At 35.2% G+C, this 19,256-nt stretch overlaps 2 protein-coding genes across 3 annotated transcripts; one reads left to right on the top strand and one right to left on the bottom strand.

Annotated features, from left to right (window-relative positions):
• Positions 1-124: 124 nt before the first annotated feature.
• PCF11_1 (mRNA 3' end processing factor) lies at positions 125-12,219 on the top strand (the record flags this gene model as incomplete). 2 transcript variants are annotated; one of them, XM_012942279.3, is made up of 5 exons in its annotated part: positions 125-362; positions 649-774; positions 815-2,959; positions 10,713-10,859; positions 11,677-12,009. In XM_012942279.3, the coding sequence occupies exons 1-5, from the start codon at positions 195-197 to the stop codon at positions 12,007-12,009; spliced, it is 2,919 nt and encodes a 972-aa protein (XP_012797733.1). In that variant the 5' UTR covers positions 125-194. The 2 variants fall into 2 exon arrangements, with proteins under 2 accessions (XP_012797733.1, XP_051069737.1); XM_051213733.1 differs by lacking the exon at positions 649-774 and having other exon boundaries at positions 11,677-12,219.
• MS3_00005643 (uncharacterized protein) lies at positions 11,576-18,601 on the bottom strand (the record flags this gene model as incomplete). Its single annotated transcript, XM_035730292.1, has 4 exons — positions 11,576-11,701; positions 11,778-11,953; positions 14,881-14,917; positions 18,596-18,601. The coding sequence occupies 4 exons, from the start codon at positions 18,599-18,601 to the stop codon at positions 11,576-11,578; spliced, it is 345 nt and encodes a 114-aa protein (XP_035586366.1).
• Positions 18,602-19,256: the final 655 nt, after the last annotated feature.

Below are 19,256 nucleotides of genomic sequence, written 5' to 3'. Positions count from 1 at the left end.
TTGTCTATCCAAGTTCGATCCCAAAGACAATCGTTGACTACTCACGGCGGTTCACAAAATAGAACTACTTTGTCTTTCATATCGATTTTACATCTAGCATTTTGTTTAAATTTCTTAATCTGACCTTGACATCAATACGCGCTCCCCCAGGTTGTTTCGTTTTCTTCGCTACTGGCTCGACGTGTGGCTCCCTAATGGCGTCGGCTAGCGATCTTTTATCAACCTTCAAGAAGGATTTGGAGAATCTCAAAGACAATGATAAATACAAAATAAATGCTTTGACTATCGTTGCGCGCGATCATAAAGATACCATTGGGGTTGCTCAGAGCATTGTGGATCTTACCCTTAAGCATGTTCAAATGGTGAGTTATTTAGTATCTTCTACTTGTTATGTCCTGTGCACAACTGTACAGATGAAAAAAAGAACAATAAATGTTTTTGTCAGTTTTGAATTTTTTGTATCATATGGGTGCTGGGTTTGGGCGAAGCGATAACTAATTGCTTAAGCGCTTAATCTAGCCTTCGTATGCGATTTGTCTATTAATAGTCGTGTAGAACCTCGTGAGACGCATATTGATTAGGTAGCGTTGTAGGTTTCACGAAAAACGAGTTGTTTTTGGAATACAGTTATCAAACCTTTTATTACAGATACCGGCAGGATTGAAGCTACTTGGCTTGTACGTAATCGACTCAATAGTTAAAAACGTAGGTACACCCTACAGAAAGTTGTATACCGTGGATATTGTTGATGCCTTTGTGCATTCTTTCCAATCGGTAAGTTACTACGCGGAAATTGTCTTAATACTCTATTTAGATACGAGATGAGAAGGGGCGGTTGAAACTGTACAATTTGAGGACAACATGGAAAGATATATTTCCAAATTCTAGGATGTATGAATTGGATATTCGAGTGCGTGAGCATGATCCAGCTTGGCCTCTTTTAGCCAGCGCTCCTGAAGCGAAAGCTGCGTTTAGATCTTTACCAAATGTCCCAAAAATACAAACTAAAACGGAACCTGTGGTAGTTAGTGTAAAGCAGGAAGCGAGGGAAACTTCTTTGACAACGAAAACCGTCATCTCAGCTTCACGTGATCCGCGGCTTAATCGGAAACGAAAGTCACCCCAAGAATCTCATTCATCTGAAGAGTACCTTATCGATCGTTCAGGAGATCAAAATATGGAGTCAGTTGCTCGAAAACAAGGTAAACAGGCGGATGCTAGTGAGTTATCTAAAAAGGTTATGTTGTTCGGTGGTGAGGACTGTGATATGCGTTCACAAAACACAGTACCACCTTCTCCCGCTAGATCATCAGGTTGGTCAGATTACATTGGAAAGCATAGTGAAGTCTGTTCTCGACGAGAAACGAAAGACATAGATATGCGTTTTGCTCCGTCAGACCCTCCACTTACCTGTTCTCCAAGTTTCAGTATTTCTGAGAAGATATCGAAAGGACCATTAGATGTGTTAGCTATTAATAAACCTGACGCCGTAACATCAATACCTCCTGTGTCCAGGTACGACACAGAAGAACGCCTTCCACCGAGTGAAGTACAGTCTGGAAAAAGTTTTGGTAATTGTAATCCAGACGTAAAATTACGTCCTGAGATTTTAAAATCTGAAAATATTCCACCTCGATACTCCAAAGTAGATAATTTCGTCCCAGTGAAGGAACATCATCCACCACCTCGCATTGCAGATTTCCCCAGAGATAGACCACAGTTAAATTCATCCTTCCAGCCACCTGCAATCCCACCTATCCGTGGGCCACCGATTCGTGGTCCTGTATGGAGTGTTGAGATCAATGGATTTCCAGACATGGTTAATATTGGCGTCGATCCACGAATGCTTAGTCTTGTAACTCATCCCAAGCCACCAAGACGGATAACTATTGATGGTCAACAGTTCACACTGTTATTAGATAGAGTTCAACCATTAATAGCAATTGGGGATCGCATACATGCTGTACGATTCCGGTGTGAGTTTGCTACTATTGTTATTGATGGTCATTGCTTCAACATTCCTGGCACAGGTTTTACTCGTGTTTCCATTGGACCTAGATTCTATGTGGCATACCTAGGTGGTCCGGGTCATGAACTTGTTATCGATGGTCGTCCACACACTGTCCCTACAACATCCCACCTAACTTTTATAAATGTCGGTCTTCATTCAGTCGGTGTAAAATTTGTTGGAAACGTGCCAAGGAATGTTAATGTCTTACCACCTATTCCTCCTCGTCTACTCAAGTGGGCAGGTCAAGGTTTGTTTGGTTCACCTAAAAATCTGTTTATGGCACCACTCAACCCTATCAAGGAACTTGCACGCCTCGCCGAACATGGATATAGTTCAAGAAACCATGCTTCTTTTGTAAACAGACCTGTAGGCAATGGAAAGCGACCGTCACCTATGCATCCTACAGATGCTCCAAATAGCAGTAACCAAAGTAATGGACAAAAATTACCAGAGTTTGCGAACCCTGATATCAGTAGTAAGAGCGAAAAACCTATACCAAACAAAGATGAGAGCTCATCGAATACAAGTACTCCGCTTAACATAGATGTGCATGAGTTATTCAAAAAGTTGGTTAAAGCTGGTATAGTGCCCAGTACAGAACATGAAAAGAAACCAGAACCTCCTGAGCTAGGGAGCTACAGCTGGGAGCGTTTTAAGAATCCATTCGCTGTTGAGATTGACGAATTATATAATGGTCACCAATGTGGTCAGTGTGGTCTGCGTTTCCAAAGTGACCTTTCACCGGAGTTTGCAAAGCACCTTGATTACCATTATATGAAGAATTCAAGTTATGGACAAGAACGACGCAGTCGTAACTTCTATCAACCATTACAGTATTGGTTAATTAGTGAAATGACACGAGAGGGCGCCCCTCAATTCGAGCCTGGTAGTCCGATCCACGATTTACAAGAGTACAAATGCACAGCATTCGCGGATCCATCGAAAAATGTAAGTCACTTTCAGTTATCACTTTCGTTTTCACTTTTTAACTTCTCACAGGTCACACTCTGGATAACATTTCTGCCTTTATGGAATCCCACTAGACAATAGAGACTCTATAGAACTTGACAAAGTAGTAACTACTTGGATAAGTGCCAGAATGCGTTGTAGAGCCGTAAAGAAATATATGCAAGTATGAACCAGAAAAAGGATTCGAGTATTATCAGCTTCTCGTTGAATACAGATAAGTAAAATAATCGTGAAGAATACCATCCTAGGATCTCACTACTTTTTTCGCTCGTGCACTGAAATCTTATTGCTTTTAATAGTACCAGAAACGTACTATTGATGAAATGAATTTCAGACTGCCACGAAGTGCGCATTTAGACCTTATCGTAATTCTGATATCTCGTAAATGTCACTAGGTTATCTGTGAGGTTTTCTCACACTTAACAGTTTTATAAATAGTACTCCCTAAATTACCCAAAACCTAATAGAATACATTTGACCCTGGTAATCCTATCGAAACCTCTGGATAACTATAGATTTTACAAAAAGATTACTTTCTGCTCAGCATTCCTATGTTCTAAGAGTATCGCGTTGTATACAACTGAACTGTTATTTATTTAACAATTCTTAAGACTGTCGTAATAGTTCTAAATAAATTATATTCCCGGGTAACGGTGTTGGAAAATTTTTAGTACCAAGACTTCTATCGCTTTCTAATAAGGCAGATTATATATTATAAAATACTAACAGTTACACTCAGTCGAAATCTAGGGTTCAGCTCTAAGTATTCTCTAGAATGATTCAATGGTATCTCTTGAAATACGGTTAATCAATGGGTAATCAGTAGTTCTATGTTTATCGTACCCAACGGTATCTAGAACCAACACATTTTAAATTGCTGGCCACGAAACGCGATTCTTACCTTCAAGTAACTTGATACTCTGGTGGTTTACATTTTACCGTTTACAAATTTATTGGTTGTTTTAAGCTTCTCATGCGTTTTGTAAATTGCGATACCCAGCGTTCTAATTTATTGTCGTTTGTAGATGCTTGGTTGGAATGTAATTGTATTTCTCAGTTTTTAAATTGATCTTAAAAGTCGTAACTACACTATTTTAATTAGCTTCGCTTAGTTTTGGAGTTGATAAATTGTTCATTTCCGTAGCTAGTTGTATAAATAGCGGATAATATGGTAACTGCGTTTATCTATGTGTCAATCGGTATGTATTAACTCCTTGGTTCATATATGTGTATGGAACGGTAGGTTGTCACTGCTGTGAAGTCCGCGATAAGCGTAAACAATTTCTGTTAATGTTAGTTTTCTCTCAAGAAGGCTGCCATTAGAAGACGTTCTTTCATCCTAATTGTTATCTTCCCTAAAAAAGAAAACTTGGACAAGCAGTGAGGTTTGGTTTATAAATGCGAGTGGAAATGACTTCGATCTTTCCTGTGTGTGCAGCTGACAAATTTCGTTTCAGAAACTTTTTGTGGTGATTTATAATTTTATTCTTAGCAGACCAGGCGATAGCCTGGTCCAATATGGCACCAAGAAATCATTACGCTTGCGGTATGTACTTTGGAAGTTTATCCAGATATAAATTATGGGGAGGGGTGTGGCTTTATGACTCCATTTCCTTTAACCCTTTCTTCAGTATTTCGCAAATTTTATTTAGGAACTGAAGAAATGCTCAAGAGTACTTTGTATACCAGCCATTTTGGTTGATAACACTCGTCTTTGCAAACAAGGTCAATAGACTTAGTTGACAAACCAAATCACATTACATAGAATCCAGTAGTTATATATTTCTGCTTCCTATGATTAACATGTTAGTAATGCGCTTTTAGTGACTAGGATTATTTATCTCACATGCTAGTTTTAAATGTATTACTCAAAATTTTCTGATGTTTTAAGTTATTTTTTGGAAATGTATTAGTGCCCAGTTTACATTGCGATCGCTGTAACTAATACAGAGATTCATTTTAAATTTGGATAACCAAAAGCTAGCGATCGTTTTGTTAGCTCTTTTTAGAGCCAAAATAATGCTCATAGGCGGTACCATATAGGTTTGATGTACTAACCTGTAATCATAATGTGTTGTAGGGGATAATTACATAACTTGATGTTGGAAATAGATGGATACAATTGAGTTAAAGCCAATAACTCCTTGAACTCTTTAAATACTGGCCCATATCTTTGACTAAACTGCTAGCAAAAAGTGTACAACTTTGCTTATCCGTCGACGTCGCTTGGATTCACCTCGTTTGTGATTTGGAATGAACATAGTTTACCTTGGTAAATCTTCTAAGGCTGTTTTTGTAAACTCAGAAGGATATTATTTAGGTTTTGGTGTTCGTATCGAATTGATACGATTTGGTGCTCTAATTCAAATAGTCTCATCTTTCTAACAAACAAGATAAAGAATTCCAGGAATTCATATTACAGACAGATACACTACGTGAGATCTTGAATAAATATTTATTAGTTAAGATTGCTATACTTGCTGCTACATGAACAAGTTCACAGGAGTAGAAATATAATATACGGCTGATAGTGAAATCTTGAAATAAATAATTGGTAGAGAAAAGAATAAAATTGGTTACTAAATCACGAGAACTAAGGAAACTATCACAACAATCCACTTAGTCAATACGGTCTACTGATTTACTGTCTTTTTTAGTACCAGTCGGATTGTAACATGTCTCACTTAAGAGGGGATAGAGAATTGCATCTGACATGTTTTAGTGTTATTATTCAAGGAGCTTGTAACACTGTATTTATTCGACATCGCGAGACGGATTTATGTGATTTAAGCACTTCAGGTCTACTAGGGAGTTTTAATTCAAGAAAACGATTTCCAAAAACCTTAATGCAGAATACGGTAACTAAGAGTATGTTGATTAAAAGTAAAAGATTTGAACAGCTCTAGTGGATACCAGTGGATATGGTTAGCGCAATTTATTGTAACCTCTGACTTCGTTTACGAAATGCAAGTTATCAGAGTTAAATAAGTGACTATAATGTATTGCCAGTGACTTCAAAAGAGATAATTACGTGTAGTGATGATCAATTATGAGTTGAAGAATATTAATATACATATCTCAGAGCGTGTGATTCGACGTAAGCCAAAAAAGAATAAAGTCGTCACGCATTTGCAATTGCTTTAGGAGGATTTAGGGGACTGAGTAATCGTTTCCTGTACAGATACTATCATTGAATCGTTGAGATCAGTAGTAATAAACGACAGAATAAGCTCTATCCCTAGTCTACACTTCCTAATTATTTCCTGTCAAGAAATGTATTCGGCTCATCAATAATTACCTTAACTAATGGGATATCACCGATAACCTCAATGGTATTTCTCGCCACCTGAGTATTTTCTAACCGGATTTTAATCTTGAACGATATATGTAAGTGTAGACGATAGTCAGGTACCCATAACATGTAACGACCATCAGTGAAGGTTAACTGTCCTCTTCATTTAGTGTTTTACTTATATGATCAGTTTTACTGTCATATGAATCCCAAAATACGTGACCACTTCTTTGAAAGCATACAGGACCGAATATTAGCGACACGCCCCCTGTCTTTCACGATGTTTTATTCATTTATTTATTTTAACACAGATATTGGTACAAGGAGGCACCAGATACATATGCGCCACACAAGTCTCATTTGATATGTGTGAGGGCTGTGATACTGCCCGGGTGCCCACACCGAAATGGGTGGTTTTCTTAGGAGACCACACCCGGAGGCTTCGACCTGAAGGTCTGATCCACAAGGCAATGGAGCATCGTAAGGAAATGCAGTCCCATGGTAGCCGGTGACCAACGATTGGTTCGTACACCATTTGTTCCTTCAAGATACTGGAGCCCATGTGCATTATTGGTTTGGAATCAGGGTTTTCCAACCCCCCTAGGTGGACTCCGTGTCCACTAACCCGGTTAAAGCGTCGGACATTCGCTTTTCGTCCTCTCAATTTCGTAAACAACACCCTCGCCACGAGAAGGCAGTGATTAGAGCTTCCCTGACAGAGGTTATTATACGCGTGGCCATGCGAGAGCATTTTGAGAGGGAGTACGGACTCTCCCCACTCTCGGCCGTACCAGGGCATTTGGGGTCCCCCTTTCACCATGATTTACGTCGTAAAGCAATTCTGCGGACTACTCAGCATTTTAATTGGTTTTTAAATAGATAGACGTCTCTTTAGGTCCAGATAGTGAAGATAAGTGGAACACAAACACATGTTTCCATCCAAACTTTTTCAAATACCACTACACCTGGGCTGGTAAGACGACCAGAATAAGCGTGGTGGTGGATGCTCACAACTTCTCTATTATCAAACGAGGTATGTAGAATATTTAACCCAACCTCACCTGAATCTCGTCTCCTTCCCCCTTCCTCTCTGTCTCTACCATATATATATATATATATATATATATATATATATATATATATATATATATATATATATATATATATATATATAAATGCGCGTCTTGACAGTTTTATGTTATTCGTAACTGTGTTTGTGAACACCCGGAACAATTTAGGCAATTCGTGCCTGGTATAGCTATTTGCTTACGATAACCCTGTTCTAATTAGAATCAGCTTCGCTCACATACAGTAACAATCAGACCATCATTTAGTATATAGTCTGTTGACATTAACTGCACTTAAAACAATCGGTTTTGAGAAATTGTGTTTAAACTGCACATCATTCAATCCCTCAATAAATATAAGAAGTATATCTAAATGGTTCATTCTAACTAAGCGCAGTTTTATAGAATACTAGTTCTCCACATAGATTCCTGTGATAACATTTTCCTGAAAACTATGAAACGGAAAGAGGTTAAAATAAGTGCATGGGTATCAGTGTCTTCACTTTGGTTATGGCGTGTTGGTTTTAGACTTATTTTCGACAAGCTCCAAGAATTATAATGGACTAATTTAGTTGACCCACCCTAATGGAGGGTGTACGTGGTTCTGTAAGAAGTGTTGGTTCATGAAAGTAAAATGGATGTCCTCATATAGAGTCTAGAATTAATCGAATCAAATGAAATGATGCTTGGTAATACTACTAGATAAAGATAATTGATAACTTCATATGGATCAAAGTACTGGAATCCTGACTGTCTTATGTGTTGTACATTTTTTCGTCATACTATAGAAAATAGACATTGCTTGATGAATCAAGCGTTTTAAAGAGGTAACTGCCCTTTCCAAAGCAAATAGATCCGGTGTAATTAACGTACTTCATTATCAAATAGCTTGGTCGTATCTAAGGTTTCTCAATTTCTATCCAATTGAAGGAAATTGAAATGCCACTGTTAACGTGATATCACTCACTGGTTAGCAATTAGTCAGGAATTCGGAAGTAGAATCAAAGCCAGTTTAGATTTCGTGAACCTCATACACATAATGTTAGGATTTCTAATAAAAGTGTTGGTCCTGATTTTTTTTAGTACATAAATGTTGAAAAACCAACTTGTAATATAACGGTGTCAGTCATCTTAGATGATAGCAATATGGGTCCATGTGTATTTGTTCCATGTTGTAAAGTGATGAAGAATGTATGAGATCGTTCGTTCATAATTAATTCACAATTTTCAGGTCGGAACTACTTCTTATGTAAGCCATTATGCAAATGTCGTGTAAATATTTTACTTTTAGAACCGTTAGCTCAAAGTATGGAGCATTTTGATTACGCATTCTTTGAGTATGTTTTCTTTAAACTTTAAAAGACTTCTGGATTACACGTTGCAATACATCAGATGAACTTAAGTGTTAACAACCAAATTCCGACTAGCAGATCGTGACTTAATACTTTACTGTATCAGTAGTCTTGTATTGTCGTGAACACCATCTGAGGGTTATATATATACATATATATTCTTTGAAAAATTCAATAGTACTGTTTTGTTGGTAATGTCAAGGTTATCGGTTGTTTATGTCAAATTTATTACTGGGAACTGTTAATTCCACTTCATCGGGTGCTTCAAAGCAGTTGTAAGGTCTAATAATGTTTTTCGTTTATTTTTGCTTGGTTGATACGTAATCCAGATTTTTTTAATTCATTACTGTTCCACAATTTGTTTTTTACTATAAGTGTACACTGCTTTTTTGAAAAATACTCATCGTTCTTATTGATAGATATTTGTGTATACGTATAGTAAATATCTGTTACATTTGTTCTGGTCGAGCGCAGCAGCGATGTATATGCACTGATTAGATTTGACCAATTTTAGAAACGGAAGTAAAGGGAATGAATAAATAAATGTTAACTGTGACCATATTAACATTAATTAAGTATCTAAACAACCGTTTAAAACCTTAATGATAATTTCGATAATGCAATGAGAAGACGTAGTTTATCAGAATTATGTGATATATTTGCGCAATACATTTCGAACAATCTGATCACACATATACTTGTTAAGAACATTCATATATAAATGTTCTTAACAAGTATATGTGTGATCAGATTGTTCGAAATGTATTGCGCAAATATATCACATAATTCTGATAAACTACGTCTTCTCATTGTATTATCGAAATTTATCAAAGGGACTAATTGTTTTAAATTTAATGATAATTACCTAACATTTAAACATAACTTCAGACGATTGGGAATGATTCGTAGTTGAGCGGTCGACAGTATGTTATCTAGAAGACAATTAATGGCCTACCATATACAATAAGATAGCTCTATTGTCGTCAGTTCAGTAATCATTCATCCTAGATTTAAATGTAAGAAACATAGCGCGAAATAAACATAGCAATTTTTAAGTCTAGTTTCGAGTTTATGTTTAATGGAAACTTTTGACACTGATATATATTTCATTCTCAGAGAGCAGATTTACTGTTATGCTTTAATGGTATTGCAACCGGTAAAAATGCTATCACTACCTAAATCAACTTTAAAGTACTTTCACATACTTTTATTTTATAATTGATTATGCTAACAATAGTTTTCATGTCGCCCTTACTAAACTCAATGAGATACAAACAGTAATGTAATGCTGAATTGGGCTTGATAGTGTCATAGTGGCTTCCTAGCAATCTATCTGAATATTGACTTGATTTTTGTCGTTGAACTAAACTTTAGCGTAGTTAGTCTACGATACGGTACATGTTCGCGTTTAGAGCTCATTTCAAAGCTTTATTAGTCTTCTATATTACAAATTATTCCATTTTTTGTTTACTTATCCGTTTTTGTACATTATTTCTGCTTATCCTCTCTATTTATCAAACTTTGACATATTTAACCACTGAACTATTGCACAAAATTATGTTCTATCTACCTAAAGGTTACGCGACATGTAATTATTCTCAGTTGAAACTGAAATTCTTCTTTTCATCCATTTGAGGAAGAAAAGGTAGTTTACTGAAAAAAATCCTCGACAACTTCATGCGCTAAAGCTGTGTAATCGTACAGTCATATATTTATATTTGTGGATTTGGTGCTGCAAAAATTGCGCTCCCCTATTGTAGGTGTTTTTTCCAAAGAATCATCTCGAGAGACCAAACGTTCTTCAGTCGGTTTGTGTTTTAGATTTCTCCCTAAGTTGTTCACTTTACATCTTTGAGGTGCTTCATTCACAATTTATTATCAATATATTTTGATTATTACCCTGAAAAAGTCCAGACAAGTTAGCTAGACGAAATGTTGGAATTACTTAAATTTTAATCGCTGAGATTATTTCAAATATAATTTCCACATATAATTATTATCAATGTGTTTTGTTATTCAAGGTATGTGCTGTGTGCTACGAAAGTTTTGAAGTAGTTTGGGATCATGAAGAAGAAGAATGGATGCTAAAAGATGCTATTCGAGTTGATGACAAGGTATATCATCCTATTTGTCAAGAAGATGCAGGAAAAGAATTCTCAATTAAGGATGTAAGTTGAATTTATCGCAAGTCGATTTCTTTTCTTGTATTAACTTGTATAAAGGCATCTGGAAAAAGTAATTGTACACTCAATCTTAAATGAATGGTAAATTTAAATTAAATTACTATGAATTCTGGAACGCCTGATTTCTAATGTCTGATAAACCCTAGTTAATAATATTTCATTTTCATACATTAACCACTGAATTCCCTAACTGATGCTTCGATTTTTAAAATCCTGTAGTGAACAAACAGTGTAGCAAGTTCGGAGTATACATTCACTTAGTAACAGATTCCCGGCCGCATCTGATACCGTGACTTGGTAGTCGGATTGGAATATCTTAAAGATCTAATCAAGCTATATTGGCTGAAACTTGTTATTTAGGTGCTAATACGTAGAACATGGTTAGAGAGCAGTAAGACTAAAAGTGCCAAACTCAAAGTCCGAGAACAAAGTTGTGCTGGAAACTGTACTTAGGTGTTGTGGTAGTAAAGTATTCCCCCAAAAAACTAACGTCTCCAGCGATACTACATCCTCGTAACGAAAGGAAGGGATCAGAGAAGGTTGCGTCTAAAAATACCGTATGCCGCCTTGCCCCGCGGGTCCCAGTCGCCGACGGTAAGTTTTAAAAGGTACAAAGCCGACACATCTGGGTCAATTCACGTAAAACATATGGGATGACTAACTTGATATCTTCCCCCAAAATGTTGTACACTAAGGCGTTCTTAAGCTCTTGGATCAATGTTAATTTTGCTATTTGGTTGTACATTAGATATTTTGTTCATTACTATTTGCTTTACACAATTCATATTCGAATTTATTCTAGGAAAAGAAATTTCCTTCACCTGACCCTACTGAAAATAATAAAGAATCAACTTCCTCACCTGAAGGTGTTAAGGAAGAGGCCGTGGATGAAAATGCATTTACTTGTGATGATTTTTCAACGAATACGGTTATTCCTGGTCTTTCACCTTCTACCTCTCCACAACAATGTGAATCAGAGATGTTATCGTCGAATACGGAACCTGAATGTGAATTTAATATGTCGTTGAAAACTGAATCAATTTTGTCCAACTCAACAATTAGTGCAGATCCTTTGGCTGCTTTAAAAGCTGTCTTAAAAGGTGATATATCTTCACTTAGCGCTCAATCTCATTAACATCTGAACTAATTCACTTATTATTATTAATATACCTTTGTACATATACTACTATACAGATTTCTATTCATATAAAATTGTGTATGAATTCATTTTTTTGTAGAGCTTGTAAATATTTCATACAAATAAATGGTACCATTTTACGATGTCATATGTTATTAAAAATGCTCATTGGTTAATTAAATATAATACGGTTATCATATATGTAAACTGTTCTGTTTTGTTGTTTGTTTTTCCTACTAAATAGACAGAAATACTAATATCTAAGATTTACTGTAGTCAAATTATTTCACGTTACACTTCAAACAGAAATATCGTGTGAGTCAAAACAAAATGTGATTAAATACTACTACTACTACTACGTTAATAGTAAGACAGGAATATCTCTTTCATTCCGTCTCATTATAATGATATTATGTAGTAACATAGATTGACTCATATTCGTTACAGGTATTATGCTTATTGTGACTGGTCAACGTGGATTGAATTTTAGGTGTATTGTAATTTAGTTTGATCTTATAAAGAAGACTGTTTTAGCCTATATATCTAATGAACAAATCGGTAACCGTCTGCTATAACTATGCTCAAAGATTTTTTGGAAAGAACCAACTTTCAGCATAGTCATTGACATGGTCATCACTAATGTCAACCCAAACTACTATGGATACAAATGAACAATATCTTCATCAGCTGTCATTGCAGAGACTCGACCGAAATCCGTTTCCTATTCTGAAGATCATGTTTAGACTCGAATCATTTCTCAGTGCGATCGCACGTTTACCTGGATCTTACTGGACCCAGAACAGCTACAGCAAGAAGACACTATAGGTCATGTCAATGGCAAGATGTCAAGAGTGTTTCAGATACAACTACAAAGGTGGTTCGTCAATCATGAAAGTGGTGTCTACACCTAGGTGGCTTAGCATGATGTCCCAACAATAATGAGATCTACCAGCAACTTAAAACAAGTGGTCAAGAAACACCAGTCTACTTTCGTGACACTTCGTGAATGGACAGACGCTCGGAAACTAATCTCGTCAGGTCCCGAAACTGATCAGTAGCGAAGACAGTTTAGACGTGGATTGACAAAAAGTCTACGTAATGATTGTGAGCAATGGACAAAGTAGTGGTGGTAGATAACTATTCAGACTCATCAAAGAAACAGGTATTAGAAATCCGACTTAGTGAAAGTTTCAGAACAAGACGGGATCATTGTCCACTTTCGGTCCAGATTAGAACTATTTAATCGAAAATTCGAATTGACCTGCGGCTACCCACTATTCATAAACAATCCGAACGGGAGATTAGAATACCCTCAGTGACTAATCTAAATTGCGTTAGAGCTATTGTTCATGATAGGTTAGCCCCAGAGATCTTTAAGGATGGTGCAGTTTCAGTTTGTAGTTTGACTGAGATATTAGCTGGTATTGGATCTAGTCGTAACTGCATCTGATATCAAGATTGCTGGTCGTCCAAGTTCATAAGAAAGTATAGAAGTCCGTGTAACAGCCACAGAGCAATCGGTCTGATCAGTGTAATATCTAAAGTATTAACTTCAATCACCATCCAACGGTCATCTACGGCTCGTGAAGAACAAACCTGGAAATGTCAGGTTGGTTTCAGGTTACTAGTATTTGATCATAAATACCTTTAAGTTATGGCTCATGTATATTGGGATTATAGATAAAACAATTCTGATTTTAGACGCAAGGAACTAAGTAAGGATGGTAACTCGATTGATGAGTAAGTGAATCTTCAGTAACTAAGGTAGTGGAGACATGTGCTATCTATCCCCGACCAACAGGTACCTTCATACACTATAATGAATAGTGTAGAATTACGTTAGAAGAAAGGTAGCGATCTCCAGACCAAGACGTGGTATCAATTCATGAGGTTATTGACTGTTAGACTAGGTGTTGTAGGTAGGCGTAAACTACGTGGTCGAAGTTAGCGCGATTATTGTGAGCAATGGTTAAAGTACTTGAAATATGTGGTTCAGATGCATCCAATCTTTTTCTTCCCTTAAATATCAATTTTTTTGATTAGCCTGAAATATGATTCTTATTTCATGAATCCATATTTTTTTTCGAATTCTATCTTTTGTATCTAGTGTTTTCTACTACTACCAATATTGTTACTACTTCTACTACTGTGGAATCTCTCTGTGCGTAAGTGGTGTAGCAATTTGAACCAATGTAGAAATGTGCTAGGTTCTACTTTCCGTATAACTGACTAACTAGAATACAAATAAATGAGAATTAAGTTTTTTCACAAATGCCATGATTATTTCCAACGTATGAGTGTTTCCAACTCGCGTATGACTGACTGTTTGATTCCTTGTAAATCGGTCTTCAATCTAACTATCGGTCTAAACTCGGTGTGTTTACGAATAATTTGAAAGTCTGATTCATTTGAATTTATTATTACCATGTAGGAAGTTGAGTTAAGATATATGAATATTTGACTAATCATTCTACAACTGTTAAAAATGAAGTTAGTTCTTTTCACTGAGTGATTTTTAATTGGGATTTAAAATAGCACTGGGAACCTGTATCAGACACTTCAAAAGATGTGTGCTCATTACTTCAACCCGGAACAAACCAAAGATATCTAAATAGCACGATGAGCGAAGTATTTAGAACATTCATCATAACTTAAAAATAATATGCGATTAATCAAGTAGTGTATAGGAAAGGCATTTTTGTATGTTTCTGTAACTATGTATTAATAGATTTTAGGTCTTTGCCGACTTATCCCTGTTCTCGGGATCAAATTAATATTTACAATATTATTAGTGTAAAGTTTCATGAGGAAAGATCATAAACATAAGATTGACATTCAAAATGTTGATATACATTCCAAACAAATTACCATGTTTTTGTTGTTGTTGTTGTAGTTGTTGTGAGATCTACATTGAGAAACAAGATTTTTCACTATAAGATTAGTGTTCAACATAAAATACAATATAGTAAATAGGAATTTTTTTTTTAAACAATATCCTAAGTCATTCATGATTACATTTTATTCTTAATGAATCCCTATTTCTGTTTGGATGAAATTCATTCTAGCAAATATGCTAACTGATAATTTTACTGCTCTAATATTTAATTCATTAATAATTATCATTGTCATAAAATCATTGTAATCGGTTATATAAGCTTACTATAGTTATGTTCACTTATAATATAAATAAATCACACTGCTTAAGAAATTGTCACGATACACTATTCTACATAAATGTTTGTAGAAGTTAATTAATATTATCTTAATGATTTTACTACATTATCAGCTCTTTCTACTAATATTATGTATGATTTAATATTCAAGTAAACAATGCTTGTAATACACCGAATCTCATTAACAGTGGTGAAATGAATAGTACAGTCAACTTACTTACTTACGCCTGTTACTCCTAATGGAACATAGGCCTCCTACCAGCATTCTCCAAACAGTACAGTCAAACTGTTTATTAATTTTTTTTAAAAGTCTATCATTTTAGAACTAAGTTAACGATACTTAGAAAAATTCATAACTTGGATTGTCTTAAATGTTATTGTTATGAATCTTATTTATGACTAGTGATGTCGACTATACGATTCAGATGAATGATCCGTAACAGAAGTATGCTCTAATTTCCTATTTTTTTTAAAAATAGTTAAAACCAGTCTCTAATAATTGATAAAATGAAGAAAAATTAAGCTCCGACTGACGATGATACAGCGTTAAGTAAAAGGGGTTTTACAGAAAATTTTGAGTTATTCTTTGTAATCCCTTATTAAACATACAGGTTTCAGGGGACCAGATTAAATTGTGTGTATTTGGAATAGAGATTCAAATAAATACTTTTTTGGGAAATTGTTATTTAATCTCCGAAAAATATCAGATTTTCCAATACATCTGTTATGTCCTTTGACTCGTCAACTATCACGTGACAAAATTGCTAATCAGAATACCGACTTCTATGACGTTATCCCTGTGTTAAACTAATGACGTGCCAACCAACACTAGGAGCCTTGAGTCAACTCTGAATCTTTATTGGTCCTCTGCAAAGCAGCTTCTCGCCTAGTCCAAGTCGTTCAGTCCAGAACACAAGTACTAGGCTTAGGCTATATAAATAGTAAATTTCAGACACGTGGCTTATATACAATCAGACCAGACCGCATCACACCATAAAATGAGAAATAATAATTATTCAAGGTCAAGCCAAAAGTGGCCGTGAGTGTGGGATACTGTAACTGACAAATTGGGAATAATTAATGATGATAAAGCGTATAGCAGCGGCCAATAGGTCAAATAAAAGCCTACGATAAAAGGAATGGGAATACATATGTAATCTAGTTACTTAATAATTATCCAATAATAGTTCATGAATAGTTCTTCGTTCGGATATAAGAACATTACCTTCTTGAGTTATTTCTAACTCCATTTTTACAAGTTTAGCGGTAACTGCTCCATTGAATGGTGTCTCTAGTCGATCTATTTTCTTAGTAAAAACGACCTGTAGCCTGGCGTCAGTTCGTGTTTGACCCCTTAACCAGTAGAATGTTCAAGATTTTCTTTTTTTAATAACCCTCTCTTTGTGTGTCGAAATTATAAGTGGTTTTTATACCTGATATAAGTACCTTTTCTAGCATATACCTCTTACCCATCACCGCTTATGAAATAGCTATACATAGTGGCCATGGAGAATATTGTATGTATTGCATCCACGATCCCACACGTCAGATTGTAAAACAGGAACTTCAGTTTCACGCTCTAGACCAATGAGTCAGCATCCAAAGATTTTAATGTCTAACTTCAATTGACCTATGATCTTGCACAACCCATCGTCTATGACTATCCGTGACCAGTGGAGTCCAATCCGTGTCGGGTGGAGACAGTTATCCATCTCAGGCAATCGTCTAGGGGTTAAGAATTCGGGCGCGAGACCGGAGGTCTTGGGTTTGAGTCCTGTATGCTGGATCGTAGATACGCACTAATGATAACTCCCATACTGGGACGAAACGGCCGTTCAGTGTTTCCAGGGTTTTAGTAGTGGTCTAGCTTAGATCGACTCGTGAATTCAAATATTAAAATTACTATGATCTCCACAAATTCCTATTCTGATAATATCTGAAGTACTCTGACTTTTCACTGTTTTATTTGCGCTGATCAAAAGTCAGATTTGTATTAATCAATAATTTGATGGATATATAAATTGTTAATATCATGAATTTAAATATTCATAACCAATATAAATGACTCATGAGTAATCATTCTTGAAATATAATAGACGATCGAAAAGGACAAAACAATTATGTAGGCTACCGAGACTCTAATTAAACAACTTGAAGTGATAAACCTTAGGCGAACTAAAAGAAAGACAGTGTTGTTCTACTATCCTGTCTACAGTTTTGTGTTTAGTATAGAAGTTATATAGTGCATTGAAACCACTAGTTAGTCAAAACAACCATTTAATTATTCCTAGCTTTCATTGGTTCGTCATTCATCAATCGTCGTGATCGAATTCTATACAATACTTGTTTAAAATATAGTAAAAAGACATTCTATTTATGTGTATTGATGAATGGGAGGTAATATACCTGTCTTTTAAATATATTTGAGTTTCGGTTAAAAAAACAACTTAATTACATATATAGTGAAATGGAAATGATATCCGAGATCTATATTTTAAGTTAATAAGTAAAGATAATTAGAGCTATCACGATGCTGAATAATGTCTAGAACAATTTGTTACACAGAGTATACAGTATATGGGACTAAATTTTGTGAGAAATGATTTATTAAAAGAGAATTTTGACCATTATAAAAAAACCCGGTGGCATTTTCAACTTTATATCTTACAGCAATTATCTGAACAGTATGTCGTTGATTATTACTCAGCAATCGGTCAGTGTTACTCAATTTTTGTGAATTTTACTTTAGAAACTCAGCGAAATCTGTTTCAGAGATAACTATTAGTGAGCACATGATTATAGTCTAATTTACAGGATTATGGAGATTAGTTTAACTGTAAAGCTGAGCTATAATCTCCAGGTAGTGGTGGACGTGAGAATTCTTCAGGGTCACGACGCATATTATCAATCAAACGTGTTATTCAACCGGCAATTACGAATGTGAATTTTGATGGTTGTTCACATTAGGACCAATTCATATGAGTAAACGTAATAAAGGAACTACAAAACGTTAGAATGTTGACCAAAGGAGACCAAATATATGTCTAGAAATATAAGATTCATTGATATTCTGTTGTTAAGACATCAGGGTTGAGATTTCAGGGCTAAGGTTTAAACGTTAAGGGTAGGATATCTAGGTTAGAGAGTTCACAACCAACGTTATAAAATGCAACAATTTTGTAAAATAGAAATCCTTTCATCTTCTATTTGATATAAGTCTTTTATTTTTGATGAACTAAAACTGGTTTTATTCTCAAGGTTATTCACTGATAAAGTTCAGCTTTGCTACGTAAGTTTATAAATGGAGTTTAATACAAGTTAGCATATCTTTGTTCTTGTGTATTTTAACTTACTAGATTACATAGTAATTACTAAATGTAATCAGATTTGATAATACACCAGAAACATACTATCATTTTTGAATATTCAACATTACTAGTTAAATAATCAGCTAACTTTAAGTAAATTATTATTGGTTAAACACGAACATTATGTTCATCGTATTTATATTACCGAAATGATCAAGTCGAAGTAGTTTGCATCACTAACTAATATCAACTACTTTCTGTGCAGTTAATCAAACAGTTAATGAACCAGCATTTCATACCTACAACAGGATTAAAAAGGTAAAATAATCCGAATTAACTAAGGTCAAAAATGAAAAACACTGGTAACTAAATAATTAAATAATATCGTGCTCTTTGTGTGAAAAGATAGATTTGTGTACATATGTACCCGTCTATTCTATATAAAAAGCATATTAATTATAGTTTATAACAAATTCCCAGCAGATAAATAAATCGTTCCTTACAGGATAACCATTGGAATGCATTACAGAATAAATTAATAGAATGAAAAAGCTTTGATCGGATACAGGCGTATAGAAGGCAAGATCGTATTCTGTATGTCATTGAAATAAAATATCAGCTAGTACTTGCAAATTCCTGTTATCTGTAGATAAAAATTTTGATATTTTAGAATTAGCGAAATTGATCGATAAATCTACGCTCAAAAATTGTTTATGGTATCAAACAAGGAACTTATCCTTCATAAAGAAATAACTGAGTTGGA

The sequence above is a fragment of the Schistosoma haematobium genome, chromosome 3 (assembly GCF_000699445.3).
Source record: "Schistosoma haematobium chromosome 3, whole genome shotgun sequence".
Taxonomy (NCBI): domain Eukaryota; kingdom Metazoa; phylum Platyhelminthes; class Trematoda; order Strigeidida; family Schistosomatidae; genus Schistosoma; species Schistosoma haematobium.
The sequence above is the reverse complement of the archived record's forward strand: the minus strand, read 5'-3'. Positions and strand labels throughout refer to the sequence as shown.